Source organism: Rhododendron vialii, chromosome 8a, assembly GCF_030253575.1.
Source record: "Rhododendron vialii isolate Sample 1 chromosome 8a, ASM3025357v1".
Taxonomy (NCBI): Eukaryota; Viridiplantae; Streptophyta; class Magnoliopsida; order Ericales; family Ericaceae; genus Rhododendron; species Rhododendron vialii.
Window position 1 is genome coordinate 29199396 of NC_080564.1, and position 27954 is coordinate 29227349.

At 38.2% G+C, this 27954-nt stretch overlaps 3 protein-coding genes across 4 annotated transcripts; all 3 read left to right on the forward strand.

Moving 5' to 3' along the window:
* The first annotated feature begins 5054 nt into the window (after window positions 1-5054).
* LOC131335949 (MA3 DOMAIN-CONTAINING TRANSLATION REGULATORY FACTOR 1) lies at window positions 5055-10914 on the forward strand. The gene is made up of 4 exons (XM_058371511.1): window positions 5055-5568; window positions 5710-5942; window positions 8625-8719; window positions 8914-10914. Exons 2-4 carry the CDS (start codon window positions 5726-5728, stop codon window positions 10711-10713), a joined length of 2112 nt encoding a protein of 703 aa, XP_058227494.1. The 5' UTR covers window positions 5055-5568; window positions 5710-5725; the 3' UTR covers window positions 10714-10914.
* Window positions 10915-13074: 2160 nt separating this feature from the next.
* Window positions 13075-19509, forward strand: LOC131336459 (probable UDP-N-acetylglucosamine--peptide N-acetylglucosaminyltransferase SPINDLY). Of its 2 annotated transcripts, none has more exons than XM_058372316.1 (13): window positions 13075-13387; window positions 14374-14447; window positions 14529-14593; window positions 15040-15132; window positions 15209-15310; window positions 15422-15589; window positions 15685-15773; window positions 16743-16864; window positions 17063-17244; window positions 17484-17768; window positions 18209-18356; window positions 18496-18886; window positions 18961-19509. In XM_058372316.1, the coding sequence occupies exons 1-12, from the start codon at window positions 13224-13226 to the stop codon at window positions 18861-18863; spliced, it is 1860 nt and encodes a 619-aa protein (XP_058228299.1). In that variant the 5' UTR covers window positions 13075-13223; the 3' UTR covers window positions 18864-18886; window positions 18961-19509. The 2 variants fall into 2 exon arrangements, with proteins under 2 accessions (XP_058228299.1, XP_058228298.1); XM_058372315.1 differs by having other exon boundaries at window positions 13076-13387; window positions 14374-14593; window positions 18961-19008; window positions 19124-19509.
* A 1474-nt stretch (window positions 19510-20983) lies between these two features.
* Window positions 20984-26424, forward strand: LOC131336026 (uncharacterized). Its single transcript, XM_058371630.1, has 8 exons — window positions 20984-21134; window positions 21216-21297; window positions 21903-22343; window positions 24581-24670; window positions 24839-25105; window positions 25254-25426; window positions 25612-25930; window positions 26086-26424. The coding sequence occupies exons 3-8, from the start codon at window positions 21903-21905 to the stop codon at window positions 26098-26100; spliced, it is 1305 nt and encodes a 434-aa protein (XP_058227613.1). The 5' UTR covers window positions 20984-21134; window positions 21216-21297; the 3' UTR covers window positions 26101-26424.
* The last annotated feature ends 1530 nt before the right edge of the window (window positions 26425-27954 follow it).

The window sequence follows — 27954 nt, forward strand, 5'->3', positions numbered from 1 at the left end:
ATTCCGTCGGAAGTTAGGCCAAGAAATATTCCTTTCGATTATCAAAAAAAACATACATTCTTTCGGGATTTTTGATTTATTTCGGCGAACCTGGTTGAAGAAAGCTGCGTGAAAGCTGGGCTAAGAAAGCTCCGTGAAAGCAAAGGTAATGAGTCTAACAAAGAAACCATTTTTTGAAAGCTGTGTGAAACATTCCTTTGAGATTTTTTTTGGGAGTTTTTGGAGTTTGTTTCTTTCCAATGTGCAATTAGTGTTTAAATTTCAATCTAGCTGTTGTTCCGGGTACCTATTCCAAGTGTTCAAGAAATTTGAGTGATTTTTTTGGTGCAGGTGGGTGGGTGTGTTGTTAAATGTTACACATAATCGAGTTTTGTTATTTTGACTTCTCTTGACATTCTGTTTTGAATGATAGTTTAGTGGTGTAGTCCGCGCTCAGGTCCATGTGTTTTCAGACCTTTTTTTTTTCTTTTTTTCCCTTCCTTTTTCTGTGATCATCGGGTTGCCCGTGTCTACATGGGTAGAAATTGATGCAAGTCTTGGCAGAAATTGAACTTCAGAATAGTAACTCCATAGGTACATAATTTTCAGCAAATTGAGTCAATTCCAATCGGGGTGGATAGTGCTATAGGCACGGGCAAGCACTATGCCTCCGGTGATCGCTTATACTAAGGTATTTCAACCAAAGTCTGAGTTCTCTGTAACTTTTTTCGATAGCTTATTTTTTTCTCGTGGTCCGAACTAATTTTTTTTACTTTTTTTATGGTTAGTTTATGGCGTTTGATAACTATTAGTGATTGAAGTTACATTGAGGTTTTTGATTTCTGAGTTCTAATAGGAGTATGTTTTTTCATTTTTGCAAATGGGTTTAATGTATGTGGTGGAGGATCCATAGTAATGTTATTTTAACTTTTTTTTTACTTGGTATTTACTGGGATTCCATAAGCAAATTGATAGTTCTTTGTAGCTAGCTTAAAAGTTTAGTTGGGAGAGTGCTGTAAGCGCGGGTAATTCATTTTCGTGCCACTAAGAAGATGATCACATACTACACACTAATGAACTGATTTAGTGTTTGAGTTACTAGCTAGTAAGTGCCATAGGCACGGGTAATTCCAACCGGGGGTTCGCAGTGTTGTAGACACGAGTAAACACTAGTCTACCTATATACCTAATAAAACACAAGTGTGTGGACCTTCACACAAGACAAATTGACCTAATGGTTAAAATTGATTTGATTTAATGGTGGAGAGACATTCTTCTCATTTAATTAAAGTGCCCACATCCCCACATTTATTACAACACTGCCATAAGAGAACATGAAGTTCCTCCACAATCCATCTCACTTACACATCCCTACCGTGCGTTATTTTTTTTAAAATTATCGTGCGTTCAAAGGTCAAAACTATTTTAGGTAGATTCTGTTAAGGAATTTTTGGGCTTTTGGTTTTTATTTTTTTTGAATTATTAATTTGTCTCGATAAGAGGAATCAAAAAAATATTACAAGATAAAGCCCCAAGTTGGCTTTAACTTGGATATTTAAAAAAAATTGAGTACAAGTCATAATTTTATACTTTTTTGATTCCACAAAAGTTAGGCTCAAAAAATCCAAAAATCTCAGCGGAACAGTGCCTCTCTCTCTCTCTCTCTCTCTCTCTCTGATGTGTGTTCGTGTGTAATGTCATTTCTTCTATTTGATTCATGTGTATTTTTTTTTTTTTGGGCATTTTGAAAATCTTTTTGAAAGAGTGTTTGATACAACAATGATTCCCACATAGATATTTTTGCACATATCTTGCACATACATTATTATGGGGCTCATATCGGATCCCACAAAATGATCCGAACCGCTCATCTTTTTGAAAATATTTTTTAGAGGGTTCTTGTAAAAAATCAACTCTAACAGATATTGGTAAGAGCATCCACAGTGGAATAACCAAAAGTCAATAATCAAAAGTTGTCACGTCATCTTTTGATTATGCATTTAAGGGGTTGCTAAGGTTAGCAATGTAGATGTCTACAATGGTACAATCAAATTTTAATAATCAAAATTTGCCACATCACCATTTCAATTTATAAAAATCTAAAAATTGTGAACATAGAAAATACTTTTTTAAAAATAGGTTTCAAACTAATAAAAATAGGTTATTAGAAAAAAAGAAAATAATTTTTTAAAAACTTTGATTTAAAAAAAAGTTTTCAGGAAAAAGTTAAAAAGAAAAAAAGAAAACAGTTTTCGAATAAAAAAAATAGTTTTTGGATTTTTTTTAAAAGAACAGTTTTTGAAAAAATAAATAGTTTTTGCAAAAATAAATAAATAACAGTTTTGAAGAAAAAAAATAGTTTTTGCAAAAAAATAGAAACTTTTTTTTAAAAGTATTTTTCTTATAAATATGTTGAAAATGGAAGAGAGATAAGATTTTCGTGTTATGATGGTGTACTTAATTGAGGAAATGTGGGGACAAATAAATTTGATTATTGACAAAAAGTTGCTAGTTTTGATTATCCAATGGTCAAAATTTGATGAGTTGCTAAGAAGTTGCTAAGTTTGATTATTCTACTGTGAGTTCTTTTTTGAGCAAATGTTACTAACCTTAACAACATTTTTAATTTTGATTATACCACTGTGGATGCTCTAAGAGCTTTCTCAAAAATTGTAGGGCAAAAGCGCCTCTCTCTCTCTCTCTCTCTCTCTCTCTGATGTCATTTCTTCTATTTGATTCGTGTGTATTTGTTTTTGGGTATTTCAGAAATCTTTTTGAAAGAGTTTTTTATGCAGCAACGATTCCCACACAAATATTTTTGCACGTATCATGCACATATATTTTTGTGAGGCCCATATCGGGGTCCCATAAAATGATCCAAACCACTCATTTTTTTAAAATATTTTTTTGGAGGGTTCCTGTAAAAAATCAGTTCCAACAGATATCAGTAAGAACTTTCTCAAAAATCGTACAGAAACCCTCCAAAAAAATATTTTAAAAAAGATAAGCTGTTCGGATCATTTTGTGAAACTCTGATATGGGCCCCACAAAAATATATGTGCATGATATGTGCAAAAACATCTGCGCAAGTAGCACAGTTGTTTTTGATGCACATGCAAAGGGGGTCTATGAATTAGTGGAGAAGTTGACTTAGTTCTAGCTATGATTGATCAAATTATCTCTCTCAAGTAATTTCTTTCATAAATCAATTTAGTGTTTGAGCTACTACGAAAATTCAGAAGGTAATTCCAATCGGATGGGTAATGCCGTAGGCACGAGCATTTCTTTAGTTACATATATTAAAATTTTAAAATGACTAAAATACTCATGTACACTAAAATGACCATATTACCCCTATACATCTAAATGACTAAAATACCCATGTAAACTAAACTTACCATATTATCCTTATATACTAAAATGACCAAATTAAAAAAAAAAAAAAAAAAAAACATTCACTCTTCACATCTCTTAACAAGTTCTAGATTCAAACATTGTCTTCTTTTTTTTTAAAAGTAATTAAAAGCTTATTAGAACAAAACACAGAAAAACAAACATATGAAGTTCGCGTACGTGTTTGCACCATTATACTTTGGAGAAGTATTTTAAACAATTAAAAGAACCTCGTTTTGTGGCAAAAATATTTTCGATTATAGCTGCAAAATCATCACAAGCTCATTCAAATATTTAGAGGGGGGAGGGGTTTAGGGCGGTTTTATAGATGAAGAAGTTAGGCATGAGTAATTTTTTTTTTTTTTGTCTTTATAATAATAATAATAATTTTTTTGCATTTGTATGTTTTGCATCAAACTTTTGTGACTTATTCATTCGTTCAATTAAATGAATCGAAAAAATAAAAAATTATGATCAAAATTCATAATTTTTTAACTAAAAACAAAATTAAGTTATAGAGACAGTCTATTTGACTTATTTTTGTATTAAGCCAAAACTAGCCTTATACTTCCTCTGTCCCAATTTACATGTCATTTTTTTGAGTTTGTGTCACTTTTCAATTAATTATATCTTGTAATTTATACTGTTTTAGGTGATTTCGAAAATATTGAATTAAAGAACAAATTGAGATCTATCAAACAAGATTCATATTGGATATAAAAGTCATTACCACCTTAATGATATAACTAGTTTTTTAATCTAGTTAGAATAGAATTGGGACAAGTAAATTGAGACGGAGGAAGTATATATCAAGGGATGGCAGGTTGCACAGCGGTGTTGCGAAGGCCGAGGCTCAAAGTGAGTGGGAGTATCGCGTGGACTTTTTTGTGATCGTTTCGCTCTTTTATTTTATTTTTTGTTATGTTTATGACTTATTGGATTATTTAAGTTGACCTAAGTAAAACCCAATTAAGACCCAATTAAAAAATGAGTTAGATAAATTGGACCCATTTTAACCCAACTAATAAATGGATTGAATTAGGTCTATATTCTAGTGGCTGGATTTGAGTTGATTAATGAGTTTTGGTTTAATTTGCCTCCCCTATTCACTACCAATGGTAATCAAGAAGTGAAATGCAAAACAGTTCTTTAGCCGTTTTGGTATTTGAACAGAATCGATCATTTCGTTTGATTTTCTCACATGATGTGGTCATATCACCGAGACGAATGCAACCTGCAATGATTCTATTTTGATGATCCAAGCCTTCATTTTATAAGTATGATATGATTTGTAAAAAAAAAAAAAAATCAAGTTGATAGAACATTGATATCCATTTAAATTTCGACTGTCTTTGTTTTAGACAATCGTGATTTAACCAAGCAATTACCGACATCCGATCGAATCATCAAGACTTATTAAATGGATAGTTTGATGTTGACGGTCAAATAACACTATCTTGATTCCCAAGAAAAAATCTCCTCTCTCGTTAAAAAATTCTCTGGACACAGATATCCAAACACAATCCAAACACACAGATATGTTCGTAGCCAGCCAACATGTATGAATCCCACCAACACGATATCAATTCGACGTGCACTGAACGATTCAAATTTTATATTTGTTATATCCATGAATGATGCATCTGTGTCCATCACATTACCCCGTTTTTCCGTTTTTATTATATAGCTAGGGCATCCAGGTAATTCCAGCCCAACAGTCAAAACCCTAGACCGGGGTGACCCAGCCGAGTGGAAGCCCATGACAGGGCTACAAGACTGGCCTTTACCGCCCAAGCCACGTGGATAGCCCATAGAGACGATGACGTGTACGTGTAACCGTAGCCTCCATATAAATACCACCTCTTCGTCCTCATCCATTCTCCTCCTGTTTCTCTCTCCACCGATACTGATAAATTACACCCAGCCAATCGATACGCACATCGCGCTGTATTCACGAATCAGAAAACACAATCTAGGATTCAGCTCTCTCCCTCTCTCTAGGGTTTACTCGAAGATCGGATCGGATTGCGGCTTTCTCGCTCCATCTCTCTCTCTCTTGGCTCGAGATCCGAGCCAAGCACGGAACAGCCGAACAGCCCCTTCTTAGAGAGAGATTTGCATTTTCGGTGGTGGCCGATTAGGGTTTCGATTCGATCGCGCTCACTCGTTCTCTCTCTACTCTCCAAGTGCAGAGAGGTATTGAATCCGAGCAGTTTAAACGTCGTCGCATTGCGTGTGTTATTATTATCGTTTCTTGATTTGAGTTTGATGATTTTGTATTAGTGTTTTACGATGGGGTTGTTTTGTTTTTTTAATTTGGTTGTTTCGTGTTTTTAGGATTTTGTGAGTGTAAATGGCGTCGAGCGAGGGTTTCTTGACGGAGGAACAACGAGAGAGGCTGACTATAGCGACGCAGAATTCCGAGGTGCTCTCGTCGTCGCCGAAGTCGCCATCGTCTCTGCTCTCCGAACATCACATAAAAGCTCCGGCCGGAGGTAAAGGGGCGGTCGGGGTGGCAGGGAGGCACGTGCGTCGTACTCACTCCGGAAAGCTTGCGCGAGTGAAGAAGGGTGAGTGTGTCGGCTATGTTATTGGAGAACGAATGAAATTTATTTCACTTTCACGTTTCGTGTGTTTGCGCCGAAAGAAAATTATAAGTCATGTTTGTTTGTGAAACCTTGATTTGTTCTCTGTGCCTCTGTGGCTTCATATCATATAATGTATATTTAAATTTAGAATGATGTAATTTGTTACAAATACATATGAAGAAGGACTATGGGCGCATTCCCTCGCAGAAAATAGTACCAACCTCCCTGGCATAGCTTCATATACCGATTTAGAAAGGTGCATGTAAATCATGGGTTGTGCCTTTTGCATTTGTCTCTAGGGTGGTTGTACACTTGTTCCTTTACCGTGTGTTGTTCTTTCGCATTTGTCTCAGGGGCCATGTTTGATAGCCGGGCTATATAGGCTAGATTGGGCTATTTTCAAAGTAGTTCCTCCTTGTTCCATGTTTGGTTGAGGTATAAGAGGGTGGCATGGATTTCCTAGATGGGGTATGTATATCCCACGTACTTCTAGTTGAAGTTCCAAATCAATTTGGAAGCCATTTAGGTTGCAATGCTTTGAATGGAGAGGACACCTTGAAGTCTTCAAATCCTTACCAATTGTTGTTAGGTGGCGTATCCTGTATCACTTGCCAAATTTGGATACGTATATAGTATTTGTAGGCTTGAGTTGCCCGCCCTTAGATATACGCCTGTATCAAATTCACGTACCTGCATCCGTGTAACATAGCTGAAGACATGATTGTGTTGTTTCCATACTATTGGGGAATTATAGTTCATTGTACAATTCGGTTGTTCTTTTGAGCTTGCAAAGTTTGGGGTGGGGCAGTATTTATCAGCTTGCCCTCTCTGTTATTCTGCTTTATGCAGTCTGTGCAGATCCTGCATTAGACATTTGAGTAAAGCATGTTTTACTTGTAAATAATTGCTTTGCCTTCTGTTGGTTTCTTGAGTTGGCAGTGCTTATCATACCTACATGAGTTTGTAAAGGGTTCAAGGCAAGCATTTTGGCATTTACATACTTGCCATGGCCCATGGCCTAGTATACCACTTTTGCGTATCAAAGGAAATGTGGACATGGGCGAATGACCATAGGTTTTTTCTAAAATCGTGAGAGGGTGTTGCGGGAAGTCAATGCCAATGCCTCATTGACTTTGGACAATGTCCTGTAACGTGGGATATCTGGTAAAAGAAATATGGACTAGTCTTTTGATTTGGGGAATCCATAGTTTTCTAAGGTAGAAGTTGTAGTTAATAATGAGTCCAATGTTAAACTTGGTGGGTCGTACAGTATAGTTGTTGCTACTTCTCAATTGAATTGTTCCAGTTTATGAGTTGAAGCATGTGTCTTAGAGAAGAATGACATAGGTTCAAAAGGTACAGAACTATAGATCATAAGGAACTTATCCAGTGATTATGTTTACGGAGTTTTTGTATTCTTGCCTGGCACCTTAGATGTTGCTTTGTATTTGAGGCGTGCCTCTTTTTCATGGACCGAAGATTGCAATTATCAAATACATGATTCAAAAACATTTAGAAATTTCCCTGTTTTCAGCACCTTGTGACCTACCTATTTTGGAAGTTTCTTTACTTTCCGATATTTGTTTGTTCTTCTTTTGTTTAGTCTTCCCAGTATACTTCATGCATATTGGCAATGGAATGAAAGGATCTTTGGTGGGGGAAGTGACCGCAGGTTGAGTCTTACTGCTGTGGTGTTCTTGAGCTGTCGGGACCTTTGAGAAATGCAGATGATTTACGATCTCTTTATAGTCTTGTTCAAATGTTATCTTGAAATCTAAGAGACATGATGATGTAGCATAGTAGCATTGTTTTTGGAGTCTGTTTTTACATTTATTTGATAGGATTAAAATTTTATTGTGTTCCTTGTGGCTGTATTTCTGAAAAATCTTATTCCACCAAAGCATTGCTTTTGTATGCAGATCGTGTAGGATTACCTCCGGTATATCTGGCAATGTCAGAAGTGCGTTTAAAACGGCTTTAGTATGTGCTTCTGGGACAGAAACTCCAGTTTTGTTTGTGAACTCCTCTCCTTGAGTAACAGTTAGTCAAAAAATCCGGGCCTTCAACGAAATGTACAATTTCTGGTTTTCCTAGACTCGGAATGGGTCTGTACTGCTGTCTTCTGATGCTATACATTGCCATATATGACAATTAATTGTTCCCCGTGGTTCTTGTGATATCAATCGGCATGCATTAGTGTGAATGGATCTCTTGGTATTTTATTTTACATCTTTTTAGGTACTATGTAACAATCTGCCTGCACAATTGACAGAATCTAGAGTGAATTCTATGTTCATATCATATAACTCCTTGTTTGTTGTCGGCTTTCCTCCTTATTTCTTTTGTAGCATGAAAAAAGATTAGCTGCCTTCCCGTCAAGCTTTATTTCCCAGTATATTTTGTGTACACTTACCCTTTTAATGATTTCCAAGCTGAAACAATTGTTTTTGTGGTCGTTAAATTACATAACCTTTTGATAGATTTGTCCGAGCAGTCTTATTTTTTCCCTGCTTATGATTCTGGCTACAGTCTTCCCAAAAAAACTCTTGCTCTTCAACTTGTTTGTCATCCATCTAGTCTAGTTTGGGAATGATGTCCCAAAACGTCTTTGCAGCAGCCTGTTCTCGCATTGTAATTATCTTTTCTTTTAAACATTGATTACAGATGGTGCTGGTGGCAAGGGCACCTGGGGCAAATTGCTTGACACGGATGGTGAAGCTCATCTCGATCGAAATGATCCGAACTATGACAGTGGCGAGGTAATTTTTGCTTTCAATTCAAGTTACATTACTCAGTACTAGTCTAATAGACAGGCTGTCCTCAATGGTTTTGGCTAGGCACTTGTGGTTTCGGTTGCTTCCTCTTGTATTTGCATAGCTTCTCTTGTTATTTCTTTGCACTGATATTGGTACCTACCAGTATTCGCTGCCTTCTTAATCCCGGACCTCTACAGGAACCATATCAGCTTGTTGGATCAACTGTCAGTGATCCCCTGGATGATTACAAGAAAGCCGTGGTTTCCATTATAGAGGAATACTTCAGCACTGGTGATGTGGAGCAGGCAGCATCTGACCTCAGAGAACTGGGCTCTACCCAGTACCTTCCTTATTTTGTGAAGAGACTTGTTTCCATGGCCATGGACAGGCACGACAAAGAGAAGGAAATGGCTTCAGTTCTTCTTTCGGCTCTATACGCTGATGTCATTAGCTCATCTCAGATTTGCCAGGGTTTTGTTATGCTCCTTGAGGCCGCAGATGACCTTGAAGTGGACATACTTGACGCTGTCGACGTCCTTGCTCTGTTCATAGCTCGTGCCGTGGTGGATGACATCCTGCCTCCAGCTTTTCTCACAAGGGCAAAGAAAACAGTGTTGGAGACCTCCAAAGGGTTTCAAGTTCTCCAAACTGCAGAGAAGAGCTATCTCTCTGCTCCTCACCATGCTGAACTTGTCGAGCGGCGGTGGGGCGGCACCACCCACATTACAGTCGAGGAAGTGAAGAAGAAGATATCAGATCTCTTGAGGGAGTATGTGGAGAGTGGAGACACTTCTGAGGCGTGCAGGTGCATAAGGGAACTGAGCGTATCATTCTTTCACCATGAGGTTGTTAAAAGGGCTTTGGTTCTTGCCATGGAGACCCGAACGGCAGAACCGCTCATACTCAAGTTGTTGAAGGAAGCATCGGAAGAAGGCCTCATTAGTTCCAGCCAAATGGCAAAAGGGTTTTCCCGGTTAGCCGAAAGCCTGGATGATCTTGCTCTCGATATTCCGTCTGCAAAATCCTTGTTTGAATCTTTGGTTCCCAGGGCAATTTCTGAAGGTTGGCTTGATGAGTCATTTTTGAAATCCTCTTTTGAGAACGGAGATGTAGAAAACAAGGATGATGAAAAGGTGAGACGATATAAGGAAGAAGTTGTGTCGATCATCCACGAGTATTTCCTCTCTGATGACATACCGGAACTCATTCGGAGCCTTGAAGATCTTGGGTCTCCTGAGTTCAACCCAATCTTCTTAAAAAAGCTAATCACCCTCGCCATGGACAGAAAAAACAGAGAGAAAGAAATGGCTTCTGTTCTACTATCCGCCCTTCACATCGAGATCTTTTCAACGGAAGACATAGTCAATGGTTTCTTCATGCTTTTGGAATCAGCAGAAGATACAGCTCTTGACATTCTGGATGCATCTAATGAGCTCGCTCTTTTTCTGGCTAGGGCTGTGATCGATGACGTCTTGGCTCCATTAAATCTGGAAGAGATTGGCTGCAAATTGCCACCAAATTGCAGCGGAAGTGAGACCGTGCACATGGCCCGTTCGCTTATAGCAGCACGCCACGCTGGCGAAAGGATATTGAGGTGCTGGGGTGGCGGGACTGGTTGGGCGGTGGAGGATGCAAAGGATAAGATACAGAAGCTTCTGGAGGAGTACGAGAGTGGTGGCGTGGTGAGCGAAGCTTGTCAGTGTATTCGGGATCTGGGAATGCCTTTCTTCAACCACGAGGTTGTGAAGAAGGCTTTGGTAATGGCCATGGAAAAGAAGAACGATCGGATGCTGGATCTGCTGCAGGAGTGCTTCGGCGAAGGGCTGATAACAACCAATCAGATGACTAAGGGGTTTTCCAGGATAAAGGATGGGATGGACGATTTGGCACTTGACATACCGAACGCGGGGGAGAAGTACGAGTTTTACCTAGAGCATGCGAAGAAGAGAGGGTGGCTCGTGCCCACCTTTGGTTCTGGCGCAGTCGATGCTTGTTGAGAAGAAACGCGACAGCTTCTAGTTTGTTTCTCTGATCTAATGTTGTTTCTCTTTTTATCCGCTTGTTAGTACTCTTTTAACCCGTGCGCCTGTGCTCAGAGGTGGATTAGATATGAGATACTATTTGGATTCCTTCAGATGCTTCTTTTTACTCCAGGTTTGATGGGATTCTGAATGTAAAAATTTGGTCTTCTTTTGCCATTCTAATGGGTTGGGAAATGCCGCGTTAATAAGTTAGCGTTTTGTATGGCTGTTCAATATTGTCTCATGGCATAAGCTTCTTTATTTTCCTTATCGTATCTCCTCGACACAGCTCCATTTTCTGGATGGCCTCAGGATTATCACTGGACTAAAATGGTGCATCAGCCCGAAAACAGCCCATTTTCCCGATTCCTCTTGTACACTTGAACTGGAATTCAGTCTGCGTTGAAGAACTCTTTCATTCCTCCAACTGGAAGTTAAGACCACATGCGATGTGTGTGCAAATATCTGTTGTAATGATGCATAGCATCGGCAGATGGAAACTGCATTAGCGATATCGTATTTACATAAACCGGTACATCCTGAAGCGGAGAAACACGAATAGAATATCTTCAGACCGCATATGCATTTAACATGATGAATCACGATGTTGAATTGCAAAATGAACACATCGCAGATTAGTGCAAGAGAAAAGTTCCCTTGTGAGTGAAAGAAAAGTGGTTCCTTTTATCCTCCTGTTTTCTTTCCATAATCTTGTTCTTTCTCTCTGTATCCAACATAGTATATTTCTATTTCTACAGCTATATTCGGTGGTGGACTTTTACTAAGGGGCACGTGTCCCCACTCAATTCCTTAGTATTTTTTTCATCTAAGTTTACCTCTAGTTCGATTTAGGACCGCAAAGTATAGTTCATATATATACACGGATCTTTTCTCGATGATTCAAGACGTTTATAACAAGAGATTATCAAATAATTTTTCCACGCGAAAAATCAAGTTGATCAGACACCCGTTACAACTTTTTGGAGCACCAAAATCACAATCATTGTAGAAAAGACATATGGACACTTTATTGAGGTTGATGTCGTTTTGGAGCCCCTCCATCAATTTTTGGAGTGCTAAAATCAATTTCCAATCTAAAAGTGTGAGTCAACCTCAATAAAGAGTCCACACCAAACTCTAATGCTCTCCCTTTTCTACAATGAAATACTCCGTAGAAACTAGATATTGGCAACACCACTCTTGTACTGTTCGATCTCTATGAGGATCAATTAATTTGGGCTAGCTCATTTAGTCATATCCTCGCACAAAGATGGCTAGGGGTTCAATCATTGTCAAAAGCAAAGATTGATTATTTCTTCTCGTGAATAAGGGTTTTCTGTTTTGTTATTTGTTCCCTTAATGAGCTTTCAGTTGGTTTTACTAAAGTTATGGGTTTATGTCCCGATTGATTGATGTAATTCAGATAAGTGGTGGAGCCACTCTAGGGCCACTGGCCCCGACTGCACTTTTTTCTTTATCCATCTTGCTTAATTTCGAGAAATAATGGAAATATATCACTTGGTACAACAAAGTTAATTTAATAGGTGTTTTGCTTAGGCTTCTGCTTCTGCTCGATCGAATGTAACCTCTACTGATGCTAGTGAAAATTGGATCCCCTGGCTACGGATTTAAATCCAAAACTTATTGATTATACTCATTTAAAAGTTTAAAATGTGGGAGTGACTTGTTATTTGGAAAACTATCCGCTGCGTTGCAGGAGTAACAAATGCTAGATTAGAAATCCTTTAAACAACCAATTGTGATTAATAAATTCTTCTCTCTCTTGTTTTTTTGAACTGTAAAAAGAGCGAGAGGGGACAACCAACGTAGTAGCCCTTTAGACGTGACCATGAGAGCTCCCTACCCGCTATAAAATATCCAGTTAAGCCATAACTACCGTCCAGAAGAGCAAGCCATCATCACAGTAGTACCACGTAGATACATAGACAAATGACCCTATCTGCGAAATCCAGAAGCAAGACAAAGTCCTGCAGACTCGAACCAAGGCCCGTGTACGGAAGGGAGGGCATCTTTGTCAAATCGGCTACCACCGAAATATACACTTCTCCATTCCCACATAAAGCAACTAATGATATTTTAAAATTCGAAACTAAAATTTTTGGCAAGCAAGGGTAATCTAAAAAATCGTCCACATCTTTACAATTATTTTTGGTAACGAGTAATTAATATTCAAAAAAGGACCCAAGAGAAGTTTCTTTTTTATTTTTTTTAACAATAATACCAATTTTACTTTAACGACATTTTAACTATTTCGTAACAAATACAAGAATGATTCAAAATTACCAAAATTTTAAAACGAGCATGTGCACTAGCAGCTTCTACGATACACACTGCAAACGTAGATAATATACCAAATTCCGTCCTATTGATTAGCGAAAAAAATATAAATGGCTCCATTTATCCAAATTCACCAAAGCCTATATATTGGTTTGTTTTCATTCTTCTGAGACTCGTCAGCTGCGAAAATGGCACCCGAATTAGCCGTCACAGATCACTCCGCCGCCGACGATAGATCGAAGACGCAGGCGGCGGCCTCCAAATCCTTCGTCTTAGCTGACCTCAACGTTGACCTAACTGAATCCGACGGCAACGATTACGCCCCCGTCTCCACTGCTCCAGATTTCACCTCGTATCTTACTCTTCTCCTGCTCTCATGCAATCCCTTCCTTATTATTCCTGTCAAGTTTTCCTTCGATTCTTAATTCTGGTTTTGATTTTGTTGTTGATTAAAAAATGTCCGATGTTTTCCCGAAATTAGTTTTTATGAACTAGATTTTTTCCGTTAGGGTTAGCACACTAACCCTAGTATTATTAACCAGTTTGGGTTCTGAGAACACCGAGGAAAAGAAACGGAAATTGTGTTGTTGAAACATTGTTTAGGCTTTTGTTGAGCAGATAATTTGTCAGACTGGTCTACGGGAAAAAAATTTGGATTGCACGGTTACTTGGAACGGCTTCTCACATATAGGTTAGTCCCATGAATGTGTCAGTCCAACCCCAAGTGAGGAGAGCGTTACAAATGACTGTTGTATCTTAATTATTCTCCGTCTGCGGGCCTTTGCTCAAAATTTTACTTAATTTGAGTGGAAGTGCAAGCCCAAATCTAAGGATAAATTCCAGTAAAAACATCATTACTGGCAATAGTAGTAGTAAAGTTTTATTGTAGCAAAGAGGCTTCGGAAAATTAACGGAAAGAATCTCTGTTGGTTTTGGGTTAAACAAATGAGTAGTAAAACCTCTTGGAATTTGAGTTTGAGTACAGGAGTGGTGAATTGTAAGGTTATTCGGAGGGGTTTTTTTCTCAAATTTAAGTGTGGGTCAATAATGGTGTAAAGAGTGGAGATGCCCCGTCATCGTGCCATCTCCATCAACATTTACTCGACGAATATAAGATGAGTGTGATATTTGAAGATGATGTAGCACTTGAGACTTGAGAGGGAGACCAAAGTGCTTAGTTACCACTCCACTTGCAATGAGTAACTAATCATTGATGTTGTATATTTTGTTCAGATAGGATTGCGTTGTAGTATTGTAGAGGAGGGTACGATTTCATGTTACTGATTTTTAAGTGTTTGTTAGAGCGATTTTATATTTGCAGTTTCCATGTTTACGTAGGTTGATGTATTCTGAAAATAATCATGATAAAGGACCTTTAATTACGAAAGACACTGATATTGCGGATGGAGAAGGTAAACAATTAAAAAAGTCAGCAAAATGCCGTTCAAGAATTAGTAAGGTAGAGTACCCTCTTGACTGTGGAGCTGATGCAGATGCTGATCAGCATGGTCAAGGGGTTTCCTCATCACGTGAGGAGAAAGTGAGCAGCCTTAAAACAGTGAGTTTTCTGGTCATCCCTTCAATCAAATTTGGTTCTTCATTTTTGCTTCGTTTCTATGTCTTGGTTTTCTGGTTTGTGATTTGCACTATCCACTTCATAGGGCAGTATGTAACACCAACTGCATACACATCTTCTCATTCTCTTTTTGACTTTTAGATGGCTTATAAGGATGCAAATTGTAAGTTCATTCACCGATTCGGGTTAGTCAGTAGGAGTTTTGAAAGCATGATTGGGGTAAGAGAGTTACCAAGTGTATGAACATCAGTGTATTGAATGTTGAGTAACGTGTTGGTATTTTTTCAAGGCGTGTCAATCAATCTGCTTATGGATAGACCTTTTTGCTCCTCCAAGTTTCCTTCTAGAATTTGTGAATGCAAAGGGTTAGATGTATGTTTAGTATCAGTTTTAGTATATAATCTGACCAATACGGTCCATGCATGTAGGGATTGGTACACGTTGCAAGGAAGATGCCGAAAAATGCCCATGCTCATTTTTTATTGGGCTTAATGTATCAACGGATGGGTCAGCCACAAAAGGTAGCTTTCATAAATTTCTCATTTCTTACTTTGGTGTAAGAAACAATGCTTTAAATTCAAGTTGGATGTGTTTTAGGCAGTTTTGTCATACGAGAAGGCAGCAGAGATTTTACTTCGCAGTGAAGAAGAGATTGACCGACCAGAGTTTCTTTCACTGGTTCAGATTCACCATGCTCAGGTGCACTAGTTGTTACATAAAGGTTCATATTCTCCTTAATTGGTGCAATGAATTTAGTGAATTACTGTGGTAATAGTTAACCATCAGGAACAAATGTTTGTACCTCTGTAGTGCCTTCTACTTGGAAGTTCAGGGGACTGTAATCCAGAAAGGGAAATTGAACCTAAAGAGCTTGATGAAATTCTTAGTAAGTTGAAGGAGTCAATGAAATCGGATATTAGACAGGCATCTGTTTGGAATACTCTAGGCATCATACTTCTTAAAACTAGTCGTGTACAGGTACCAAACTCTAATTTTTCTTTACCATTGTTTCTAATTTTTCTTTACCATTGTTTCTATCTTTTTATTTACTATGGCTTATACTATTCTTGTAGAATGCTATATCAGTGTTGGCATCTTTATTAAGTATAGTTCCAGACAACATGGACTGCCTTGGAAACCTTGGGATTGCTTACCTTCAAAGGTAAGAGGGTATATGCTTTTCTGTCATACTCGGTTTAAATGATTCTAGTTTACAAGTGCTGAGTGAGAGAACCAAAACATTAAAAAGGAATCACTTGGAGAGTTACTTGAACACGGTGGTAACCGTAATAACCTACAGCCTACAGGTTGTACATAAGAATAGGGAGTGATCTGAAATTTTAACCATAAGAAAAACTGATACTTCATGTTAACAGAAGGGTAATAGATGAGAAAACGCTAAACTTGTCCCCTATGTATGTTGGAAGATGTCCCTAAAACTTGTTTGTGGCTTCCTGCTTTCTTATCATGCTCAATACACGAAGCGAAGCTGATAGGAAATGCTAACTTGCTGCAACAAATCTCAGTCTTCGACATAGTTCTCAATTGAAACGAGTTTCCAGTGAGTAATTCAGTAATTTGATCATTGATGCTAGTACTTGTAGGATATTCTACATCATCATTTCACCGGGCATCATTCAAGTTAATCCTTCTTTTGGTAAATTGGCTTATAGTTTTGTCAACTGTTTGGACCCATTTTTGGTGTTTGTGCATTATCACTCCATTCCTTGTTCGAGAAGCGATTCTCATTGCAGTTGGCTTCACCACTAGCTATCTCTGCTTCATATCTGTCTCTCTAGGAAACGTCACTCCATTCTTTGTGGGTGCTTCATTGCAAGTTCTCTCTTAACCCACAGGAGGCTGCTGAGGGGGATAAGACTAGACATGACCAACTATTTGCATTTTCCTGCCCTAATGGACATTGTCCACCCCACCTTCCCAAATTCACTTTACATCCTAGAAGTCCCATTCTTATTGGGGGAATAACAATATTGAAGCAATTGACTGCTTAAACAGATATCTTAGTAATCTGTTTTTCGGTTAAAAAAATGTAATTATACCTGCAGTTAGCATAAACTAACCATAATGTTTTTCTGATTCTTCAAATGTTTACTCTTGAATCTATTTCTAGTGGGAATCTGGAGCTTTCAGCAAAATGTTTTCAAGAGCTGATATTGAAAGATCAGAACCATCCTGCTGCTCTAGTCAACTATGCTGCCATTCTCCTATGTAAATATGGTTCAGTTGTTGCAGGTAAAATCTTGATTGTTCTGACTTAATGTTTCATGCTCTAACATTATTGGCCTGTGACTTTGAATGCTTGCATGGGACTGTATGATAGTGGTGGGAAATATTTTTATTTATTTATGAAGTGTCACTTTATCTTTCCATGATGATATCTAGTGGGGATGTCAAAGTCTCATCCTCGCACATCTCCCTCTTGTTACTCAGGTACCGGAGCAAATGCTAGTGATGGGGCTTCAGGGGATCAGGTTACAGCTGCCAATGTTGCAAAGGAATGCTTGTTAACCGCACTAAAAATGGATTCAAAAGCAGCCCATTTATGGGGAAATCTTTCCAATGCATATTATATGTCCGGTGATCATAAAAGTTCTGGAAAATGCTTGGAGAAGGTCCGGTCCAAAAATTTGTACTTCCTTTTTCAGATTACTACTTATTATCTCCTTCATGTGATCTTGGAATTTCTGGTCAGATTTTTCCGAGTATAATGAGAATGTAGTTTTTGCCTCACTTGTTCTCTTATCAACAGTGAAAGCTTTCTAGTAATATACATCTGTTCTTCGTCGTAATAGTCTTTTCATTCCTTTTAGTAGGCCATTACTATTTTTTCTTATTGCTTATTACTCTTTAGGCTGCAAAATTGGAGCCCAATTGCCTTGCTACAAGATATGCTGTTGCAGTCCACCGGATCCGGGATGCAGAAATGTTTCAGAATCCTGCTGAACAGCTATCCTGGGCTGGAAATGAAATGGTTTCTATACTTAAAGAAGGAGATTCTGTTTTCATTGAACCTCCCATAGCGTGGGCCGGGCTTGCAATGGTCCACAAGGCCCAACATGAGATCGCAGCAGGATTTGAAATTGAACAGAATGAATTGGTTGAGGCCGAAGAGCGTGCCATATACAGTTTAAAACAGGTTACGTTCTTTTCTGTTTTAATTTTATAACCTAGAGGCTCAGAGATTGTGAAGAACAACGACAATATCTCTGTGACAAACTTGCCCACTCAAGTAGCTTCTGGATAGCTTTAAGCCTTTAAGAGAGATTGAAAATAGGAGTAACTAACTTCGTTACCAATCTGTTGTGGCATTTTACGTGAAATATTTAGTCTGACATAGGCACCATCTAGGATAGATCGTCGGTTTGCCCTTAACAGTTACCACTGGTTTGTGGGCTGATAGAATTGGATCAAAGATAACATTTATTGGACTGTTTTGGGGGCCAAACATTCAACGTAGCATTCAAGGGGCTTATAATAGAACTTTTGTGTGTCTTTAGGCAGTGGTATAGGGAGTTAGCATTCTTTGTGCATCTAGTGTTTTCATTTCTGCTTATCGTGTATCTTCATTTGAACCAGGCTATCGCAGAGGACCCAGATGATCCCGTCCAATGGCACCAACTTGGCGTTCATAGTCTTTGTACTCAACAATTCAAAACATCACAAAAGTACCTCAAGGCTGCAGTTGCCCGTCTGAAGGAGTGCAGCTATGCTTGGTCAAATCTTGGTATCGATAGCTTTCCTAGAATTCCTTAATATCTTTTCTTTTCTTCTTTGGGTTGCATTTCTTGATATTTTCTTCTTTTTCTCCTCTTGGGACTTTGACTCTTTTGGTTATGCTTGTGTGAAATTTATTCCATCACTAGGGATCTCACTGCAACTATCAGAGACTTCTTCACAAGCTGAAGAAGTGTATAAGCGAGCTTTGTCATTGGCAACAGCCAAACAGGCACACACTATATTTTCCAACTTAGGAAATCTCTACCGGCAGCAAAAGCAATACCAATTTGCCAAGGCAATGTTTTCAAAGTCTCTTGAATTGCAACCTGGCTATGCTCCTGCTTATAACAATTTGGGTCTTGTATTTGTTGCTGAGGGTAGATGGGAGGAAGCCAATTACTGCTTCAACAAGGCTATCCAGGCAGACCCACTGTTGGATGCGGCCAAGTCTAACATGATTAAAGCAGTGGCCATGTGTAGACTGTGTACCAGCTCGTCCTCATGTCTCCTTTAAGATTCGATGTTACTCAAACAAAGGTTAGGGTCCTCCTGATATTGGCTTTACAAAATTTTGATTTCGTCTGCTCCTGGTTACTAATTTTACTGTGCAGGATAGCAAACACAGACAAAAGGAAGCATATGAGCGGCTGCAATTGCAGGTACAATGGCAATGCTCAATTGGTGCCTTCCAGCAATTCCAAATGCTTTGGCAAGTTTGAAGTTGGCAACTTCACTGACCGAACTGGCCATTTTTTGTGTCTGGTCTGTGAAAAGTGTATCGTTGTAGGACTCGGACTCAGTGTGTTGGCTGCTTCTAGCTTTTTCTCTGCTCCTCGTACTGCATCTGTATGTGAGGCTGCAGCCATGCTTGGTAGAGCTTCGAGTGAGAACTAGGGTTCTGCTTCAATTGTTTGTCCTTGCAGCAGCACGTGCTTTCGGGTTCTTCTTTACAACATTCTTCCACCGCGTTGGACTCAGTTAACAAGATGAAATCCGACTTCTCAAATACAGTAATTGCTGCCTCCAAGCCAAATGTTTGTGTAATATCTCTATATTTGAACACATACCGTCCCTTCATTTCCAATTACTACTATTTTGTGTTCTCGTATTCAGGAACTTCTTTGTAATTTTCTTGAGAGAAATGCAATGTAAATATTAGCGATTGATGTTGTTCTTCTGATCTATTATTAATACAACAAATTCAAACGATCATGAGAAATTTCGAAAATAACTTAACAAAGCTGTGCATTGCATGGAAATCTTCTTTTGGAATGACTTGAGAATAATTTTGTTTAACCAGCATATTACATTTACGTACCATCAGTGCCAACAATGGTATGTTTGGGGTGATTAAAGAATATAACCGATTAATCTAGTTCCATTCTTACTTTCCTATGCCTGTATTTGAAGGCTGTTCATTTTTCCATTATTTGAATCACTAATGTACATACACATACGGACAATTATTCTTCTTTTTTCTATTGAAGACAGAAATTTGAATAAAAAAATACGTTTATATAAACACGAGGACATTTACCAAATTTATATGCCAGATTGATCAGCGTCCATATTCTCATGCAAGATGCGGTTAGTGGTACCTTTGCATGATACGTCAAAGAGTAAGAAAATATACATGTGTGCATGTGAACCCACCACCTCCTCTCATCCTTCCATCCGTCCCAAAAAGTTGGACATTTTTATTATTTTAGTCCTATGAAATTTTTTTCTATATCTTTAATTCGTAATATTTTTTTTATAAACAATACGGATCTTGTTTTGATAGATTTGAATTAGTTTTACTATAAAAAAAATTTAATCACATAGAACATTATAAATTGAAGAAGATAGGCAATTTAAAAATAGGACGCAATTCCAAAAACGTCTACATTATGGGACGGAAGAAGTAACTCAAATTATCACACATCTTAACTACATCACTACAACACTCATTTGACTCTTAATTTTTGAACCCCCACTTTTAATGTTTTTGTCTTAACACATAAAATCATCAAGAGTCAAATGTGGATGTTCTTTCCACATTTTATTGGAACATGAGCTTGTTCGTTTTACCGTCTCCAATAAATTTTCTCTCCACTTACTCCTTACGTCCTAATTTAATTGTCTTTTTCGGGAATCCGTACCACTTTTCAATTGATTATATGTCGTAATTTATAATATTTTATATGAGTTGGAAAATATTGTGTTATAGAACTAATTGAGATCTATCAAATCAAATCTATATTTGATATAAAATTCATTATCGATATAAAGATATAACTAATTTTTTATTCGATTAGAACAAAATTAGAAACAATTAAACCGAAATGGATGAAGTATTACTTTTAAAAACCTCCCTAAAATCCAAACCGATCAGGTTTGTGATTACTCCAAAAATATCCTTGTCGTTTTTTACTCCTATTTTATGCCTTGGGTTATGACATCACACATGCGAGGTAACTGGATGCCGTACGGTACGAGTGATGTCATCTTTGCTTAATGATGAAGTCCTCTCTCTGAGAATACTTTGGAGTATGAGTTTTTTCCTCAACCAATCAGCATTCTGTATCTCAGAGTGACAGCTGCTTTTGCCTTTTGGAGTACTGAACCTCAAACCCTCTCTCTCTCTGCTACCTGGGCACTCATCTCTCTCTCTCTCTCTCTCTCTCTCTCTCTCTCTCTCATCTGCCGACATTTCTAAGGTCGGGAAAACCTCAGGAGAAAGTGCTCTTTGGGATCTGGTCTCCTTTTGGACACAAAACCCTGCATCTCAACTCAGTTCTCCAACGTAAGTTGCATCCCATTCTACTTTTCATTTTTGCTTTTACTAGTTCTGTTGTCTCTGATTTTCGGATCGATTCGTTACAAGGGAAATTCTACGTACACGCCTTTCAAACACGCCTAGCTCTCCGCCTAATACAACGCACCTGACAAATACACCACCTAGTAGAGTGAGTTTCGTAACATATTTTGACAATTCAAACGGTTCATTTCATTTTGTAGGTCTCAACATTAACTTTACTCATGCAAAGAATTAAGTTGATCGGGCATTGATAGCAATCGAAATATAGTACTCCTTCCATCCCAATTTACTTGTCATTTTTGGAGTTCGTACCACTTTTCAATTAATTATATATTGTAATTTATAATGTTTTTGATGATTTCGAAAATATTGAATTATAGAACAAATCGAGATCATCAAATAAGATTCATATTTAATATAAAATTTATTACCATTTTAAAGATATAACTAGTTTTTTAATTCAGTTAGAATAGAACTGAGACAAGTAAATTGGGACGGAGGGAGTATTCTATATGGATTGTTAAAATTCTCTCTCTTAATCAATTGATTTGAATATATCCGATCAATTTGGTGTTTTGCATGCATGATTGATTTACACATCCTGAGCTACAAAATGAACAACTCAAATTGTCGAAATATATTGTAGAACCCCACACTATTGGGTGGCGTGTTTGAAAGGTGTGTTCAAAATATTGTCTATGTAGCTCTTTGGTGGAAGTAGATTGATTTCGGTGTTTGTGTTGTGGGGAACAGATGGTGTCAAACACGAGCACGAATAAGGCGCCCCAAAAGAAGGCAGCGCCAGCCACCGCGAAGAAAGGAGGGAAGGCTGCTGCAACTGTAGATGACGCAGCGAAGAGGGCTGCCAAAAAGAAGGCGGATGATGTGGCGAAGAAGGCGGCCCAAAAGAAGGCGGATGGTGTGGTGAATAAAGCGGCTGTGGCGACTAAGAAGAGAGTAGGGAAACCCATGGTGGCTGCGGCATCATTTAAGGCTGCGGCAACTGTAGATAACATGGCGAAGAAGGTGGCTGCGGCAACCGCGAGGAGAGTAGGCAAGGCCATGGCGGCTGCGGCATCATTTAATCCTGCTCCGACTGCATTTTTTGTGGCGGATGGAGGGTACACGCGTCAGATACCGGATCAGACTAGTACTGGTGTCCATTGTTGCCATCCTCTGTCAAGAGATATTCGGGTAATTTATCGGATTCAATTAATAGTTGAGGGATATATTTATTGGTTTATTTATATGTGTGCCGGTGGGATACTGCTGGCCCGTGTGTTTGTAAAGGATCTACCTCATCGATAAGCCATGGTGAACTTAGTTTCTTGATGGCCGCAAAGTCTTCTGCCCACTTGAGAAAAGCAAACGTATCCTACTACATTAGCTATAGGTGATAGTCACCAAGGAGATATTTAGAGTCCACCACCTATACAAGGGCAATCTAAATATGTGTAGTCTCAATCTTGAACTAAGAGGGAGGATTTAATGAGATCATGAAATATGTGCTTTGATGAAATCATTTACGATAAAATCGTATAGTTCTATTCACCTCTCCTAGAAGGTGCAAGGTGGGAACCAAATTTTGTTGTCGGGAGGGGGAGGAAATCCGAAGTTTATTCGTACGGATGGTATAACCATGTTTTTATGCATAAACTGCATACACATTTACAAGAAGTAGAAGGTTGATGTCTGCCAGTCTACCAATTGCTTTTCAGAGGTAAGAGAATAATGAACCTACCAATAAAGGAAAAGGAAAAGAACATAAGGCATCTAATTGTGCAATGCGGTACTTTTCTTGTTATAGTTGATTTCCGCTTCCATATTATCGTGCCAAACATTGACGATTTCTTTTGAGTCAACCAGTGTAATTTTGAAAGTTGATCACATAGATATCAATCTTTATCTACGTATCAAGTTATTAAGGTCTTCATTAAGGTCTTCTGTGCCTACTGCAAATCTTGAACTGGTAACATTTTCCTGTTGTCTTCATTCACTATCTGATATGGAGTCTATTCTTGACATAAAGCAACCCTTTGATAGTCTGGTGGCAACCAACTATTCCCTTGCATGTCTTCTGGATCTTATTTGCTTCTTGCCCAGGATTTACTTTCATTTGCATTTCTTATACGATTTTTGTTGCAATAGCGCTTCTATTCTTGGTTTCATTGTAAGTTATTTGCTTGGGAGGAATATGTGGCTCAAGTTTGGGGACCTTTACATGCAAGTAACAGCTAGAAGCTAGTATAATCAGAATGAGAATCTCCATAAAGCTTTTTTTCTTTCCAAATTGTGCCTTAACCAGAAATATTGGCATCCATCTGTTGTTGGTAAGTTCTTTTATTGGGCCTGTGTTTATGTTCCCTTGGCATATGAGGCGTGCAAAATTGCTTCTTTCGTTGTTTGAAATGTCAATTACTGTACTACTGATCATAACTAAGTAATTTGTTAGTGTCATGAGGTATCGCATATTTGAAGTAAAAATAAACGGCAATATATGGTAGATTTCCCAATAATCAGTATCAAGGCATGGCCCTGGACGTGTGACTGTATCGTGTATTATTCATGTAGGTTCTGGCCCAGGAAATGAGCGGGGTGGCTTATGCCTTGTTGGGTTCCCTTTTAGAAAAATTTTGGGTTTGGTTTTTGGGGTAAGGAGTAGAGAGAGAAATTTGGAGAATAATTAGAGATAGTGCCTAGGAGTAATGAGTGAAGAGAGACAGAGATAAAAATGAGAGTAATGATTAGAGATAGGTGTAATGAGTGGAGAGAGAAATGAGAATAATGATTGAAAGTAGGGGTAATGAGTGTTTTTTGGAGTTGGAATTTTTTTTTCAAGTTTACAACCGAACAAAGCATTAAGGGTTCCAAATCATTGAATAAACCGTTGTTGACATCTTATGCAAAGTCTTTGTGCTCGCCTATGAAGCACACACCCCTAACTGTCTTCTGTGTCCGACACCTCCAGGACACACAACACACTTGGGACACGTACAGATCTGCCATGTGGCTTGTCTTATAAATATAATATTTCTACGAAGGGGACACATCGAATGCTAATGATGCAAATGATCAATTTATATTATTGAAAGCTAAATTGGGGGGTATGGCATTCGAAAAATATGAGGAAAAAATTATTGGATAAATATCAAATAAAACCCTGTTCAACTTGTTTAAAACAAGGAAACAATAAGAATTGTAAATATACTATTACTTTGGTTATTTCTGGATGGATGTTCATATGAATAACTAAATCTGTATCCTAATATATTTACTTAATTTATGCCGTGTCCCCTGCCGTTTATGTGTAATTGCCATTTCTGGTGTTTGTTCTTCTTAGGTGCTCGCTGTGTAGTTCAAAGCGAGTACCTTGTTATTTTTGCTTGTACATTCTTAATTGTTATCTCAAAGGTTATGCATTTATCTTTCAGATCAGTTCAGTAGAGGGCAAATACAACCACTGTAGAGGGAAAATTCCAGTAGCTCCGGATTCCAACTTTCTGGGATTGCCAATCCGGCCGGTATTCCTTCAATCTGTCATTTCAACCTTCCCTAATGCCATACAGAGTTTAATTTTGTTCACGTCTGATGATCTCTTTGTTACATCATACATGAGGCTTAAGTCGACTCATTTCTGAGTCTTTAGGCAGTTTCCACAAATATCCTGACAAGGTTAAAATTCATTACAGGGAAAAAGAGATTGCTCTTTCTACATGCTTAATGGCTTCTGCAGGTACGAATCAAATTGTCGGTTTAACCACCCTGATCCTACTCCAATGGAAGGAGGTGATGCCCCTTCTGTTTGTGGCAGTGATGGATCTGGTCCATCACAAGGTGCATTCCAACCAACTGTGTTCTCCTCATCGACAGCGAACGATACTGTTCCTTTTGTCCCACTGGTGTTTTCACCAACCCACAAGGTTCCTCCGTCAAACGTGGAATGGGATGGCTATCAGGTACTCTTTTAGGACTCCTGTCCCTGCAGTGTCGGTTTGGGTCATTGTAGGCAATCCATTAAGAAAACAAAACCACGCCGTTTAGATCCCCCCAAATCATCGAACCCAAATTTCCCCTGAAATTGACGTTAGGTTTTTGTTTTCTCAGAACACAACAATCATGGAAACTCCACAGCCACACCGCTTTCCCACCACCGCCGTCGTTGCTCCATCGCCAACAACCACCTCGTCGTCACCTCCGGAGTTGTCCGCAACCATTGATAGCAGACTTTCGGCATCGCCCCCAACCGCAGATGGCACACCACTGACGTCTCCGATACTGTAAGCTCTGCACTTAATGTCATCACATTATTGTCAAAAGAATAGAAATAACAAGGTGTTGAAGCTATCCCGTCTGCAAAGTTAAAGTACACAAAAAAACAAAAAACAAAAAAAACTTATATTGTTCTTATCTTAAACTGACTTGATTCGTTTTTATATGGCTAATGTTTTTGCTTTCTGTTTAGCGTGGAGGAGGATGATCCTAAATTGATTAAAGCATCGCGTTCTAAGATTCTTTGTGAGAAAATGGAAAAATTGTGCGCTCGATCATGTGAATTGCAAGCTGCATTTGAGTTCGTAAACACCACGATGGACTACATGTGTGCCGAAGTGGATAAAATGTTCCTAGAGGAGGGAGACTCCATTGACAAGGGAATCGAACAGTTAGAAGTGCTTGATCCTGAGTCTCTACAAGTCAATGGTTTGAAGAAAACAGTCAAGTTACGTAGAATTAGGCGTAGATTGAGAAAAATGGTTATTTCCAAACCTACCCGTCTTGGTCAGGTATTAATAGTATTGCTTAACTGCTTGATTTTTTTTTTCTTCCGATCACTGATAACATAAACTCCATCATTTCAAATTCTTTTTTGTTGATCTTTGTGTATGAAATATAATCTCATCATGATTTATTTGCTTCAACTTTTTTTTCTTTCTTTCAGGCGACGAGAGCTTAGTCATTCTTGCAAGAACGACGAGGCCAACGCGATTGCACTTGGATCATCTCCAATGGGTGTGGCATCTCATGTATTTAGTGGTGTGTGCTAAGAATTAATAACAAATGTATGTGTGTTTTAAATGCTCCGATGATTGTTCTATTTTGTGTGCTAGAGTGTACTAGTCTAGGAGTGTGCTACAAAGTATGTGAAATTTTAGTAACCTCTTGGCATACTTTGAGAGCGAAGGAGATGAGAGAGGAAGGGGGAGTGGCGTGAGAAGAAAAAAAAAACATCATTACATAATAAATATGCAAGCACATGTGTATATTTTAATGCATCTAACTTTATTAGTCCAGCACACACTTTAATTACACCATTGTTAGTGTCTATTAAATCTTTAAACTAACACATTCCTAGCCCACATAAGTACGTCTCGGATTTCGGATTGGTTCTGTGTAGTAAGATGTACAACACCATGCTGCGCACTTTCAAGCTGTTGAATCGTGCATTCGACGGTTCAGATTTCATTTCGGTGACCAACGATCGAAAGCTGTTAATTGCCGAGATAAGATCTGAGCAGTTGGATGAACGATCCGACAGTTCGGAGCTGCGCACACCACTGCACAGCATCATCCCCATTTCGTAGGTCTCACTTTGACTGGATTTTACAATGTTAGTATACATGTTAGTACATATTTTTTGATAGCTCATTGGATATACTCTTACTTCAGAGACGAGAGTTCCATATAGAGCCGGCTTCCCCCAATTTTTTGGGCAGAAGAGAGCCCAAAAAATACAATTTATAATTTTAAATAATGAGTTTCAATTGCTTTCGAATAATGTTTTCATGGTCGTGTGGTTGTTTGAATGCTTTAGGAGCTATGTTTGAATCTCTACCTCCTAAATTTTTTTCAACATTTTGCAAAATTTATTTTGAAGATGCAGAGATAGATGGCCAGTGGCCACTATTAGAAGTTAGAACTTCCGCTTCAGCTCCAAATATCTTTGAGCCGGTATTGGGACTTCCATACTTTCAAATGGTAGTAATGTAGTATTGTGCACATGCATCCAGGACATTTCCCAACATTGGTGGTAAGCATCATGGATATGACGTTTGAGCCTCGAAATTTTGCCCGTTTGTAGCGGGCCCTAGAGGCAAGGAATTCAACAATACGCATGAAATGAGCCAGATTATCATCGTCTTCCGTTTTCTTTTCTTTTTTCTTTTTCTTTATTGGAAGCACATTTCATTAAAATATCAAATGGCACTTACAGCGATTCCATTCAAATAGAATGAAAAGAAGAATTACAGTTAACTCATCACAGAAAAATACATTTTAAAAGCAAGAATAAAGAGACGAAACTAATGTCTAGATCTTAAATCAAACCAAAGTTCACTACACACCACTCACTATACTATAATTTTATCATCTTTGACCCCAACATATTTTTATTAGTGTCAAAACTGTTTTGTGTAAAAATCTTGTATCTTGCATATATTATAAGTCTTTTATCCGTTACATTTTTTGCAAAAGCAAAAATAAGTTTGGCATTAGCAATACCCCATCAACAATCCCATGGTTGTCCTTTCACATGAAGCAAATAAAGTCACTCTTAAGATGGGTTTATTTTTGGGAAAAGTACGAGTAGAAGTTTTCTCAATTTTCCTAGAATATTATCTCTCTCTCTCTCTCTCTCTCTCTCTCTCTCTCTATATATATATATATATATATATATATATATATTGTCATCTTAGAAAAAGTTATACTCCATAGTAATCTGATTTGTACCCATGCAATTAACAGGAGTACCAAACTTCTAGGCTATAGAAATTGAACTTACAACTTCATTGTACCTAGATACAAATACACA

Coding starts and splice junctions, on each gene's coding strand:
- LOC131335949 (XM_058371511.1), top strand. CDS start 5,726: ATGGCGTCGAGCGAGGGTTTCTTGACGGAGGAACAACGAGAGAGGCTG. Junction 5,943..8,624: donor GCTTGCGCGAGTGAAGAAGG/GTGAGTGTGTCG, acceptor CATTGATTACAG/ATGGTGCTGGTGGCAAGGGC. Junction 8,720..8,913: donor CGAACTATGACAGTGGCGAG/GTAATTTTTGCT, acceptor GGACCTCTACAG/GAACCATATCAGCTTGTTGG.
- LOC131336459 (XM_058372315.1), top strand. CDS start 13,224: ATGGCACCCGAATTAGCCGTCACAGATCACTCCGCCGCCGACGATAGA. Junction 15,774..16,742: donor GGGATTGCTTACCTTCAAAG/GTAAGAGGGTAT, acceptor ATCTATTTCTAG/TGGGAATCTGGAGCTTTCAG. Junction 18,357..18,495: donor CTATGCTTGGTCAAATCTTG/GTATCGATAGCT, acceptor TTCCATCACTAG/GGATCTCACTGCAACTATCA.
- LOC131336026 (XM_058371630.1), top strand. CDS start 21,903: ATGGTGTCAAACACGAGCACGAATAAGGCGCCCCAAAAGAAGGCAGCG. Junction 24,671..24,838: donor TGGGATTGCCAATCCGGCCG/GTATTCCTTCAA, acceptor AATTCATTACAG/GGAAAAAGAGATTGCTCTTT. Junction 25,106..25,253: donor TGGAATGGGATGGCTATCAG/GTACTCTTTTAG, acceptor TTGTTTTCTCAG/AACACAACAATCATGGAAAC.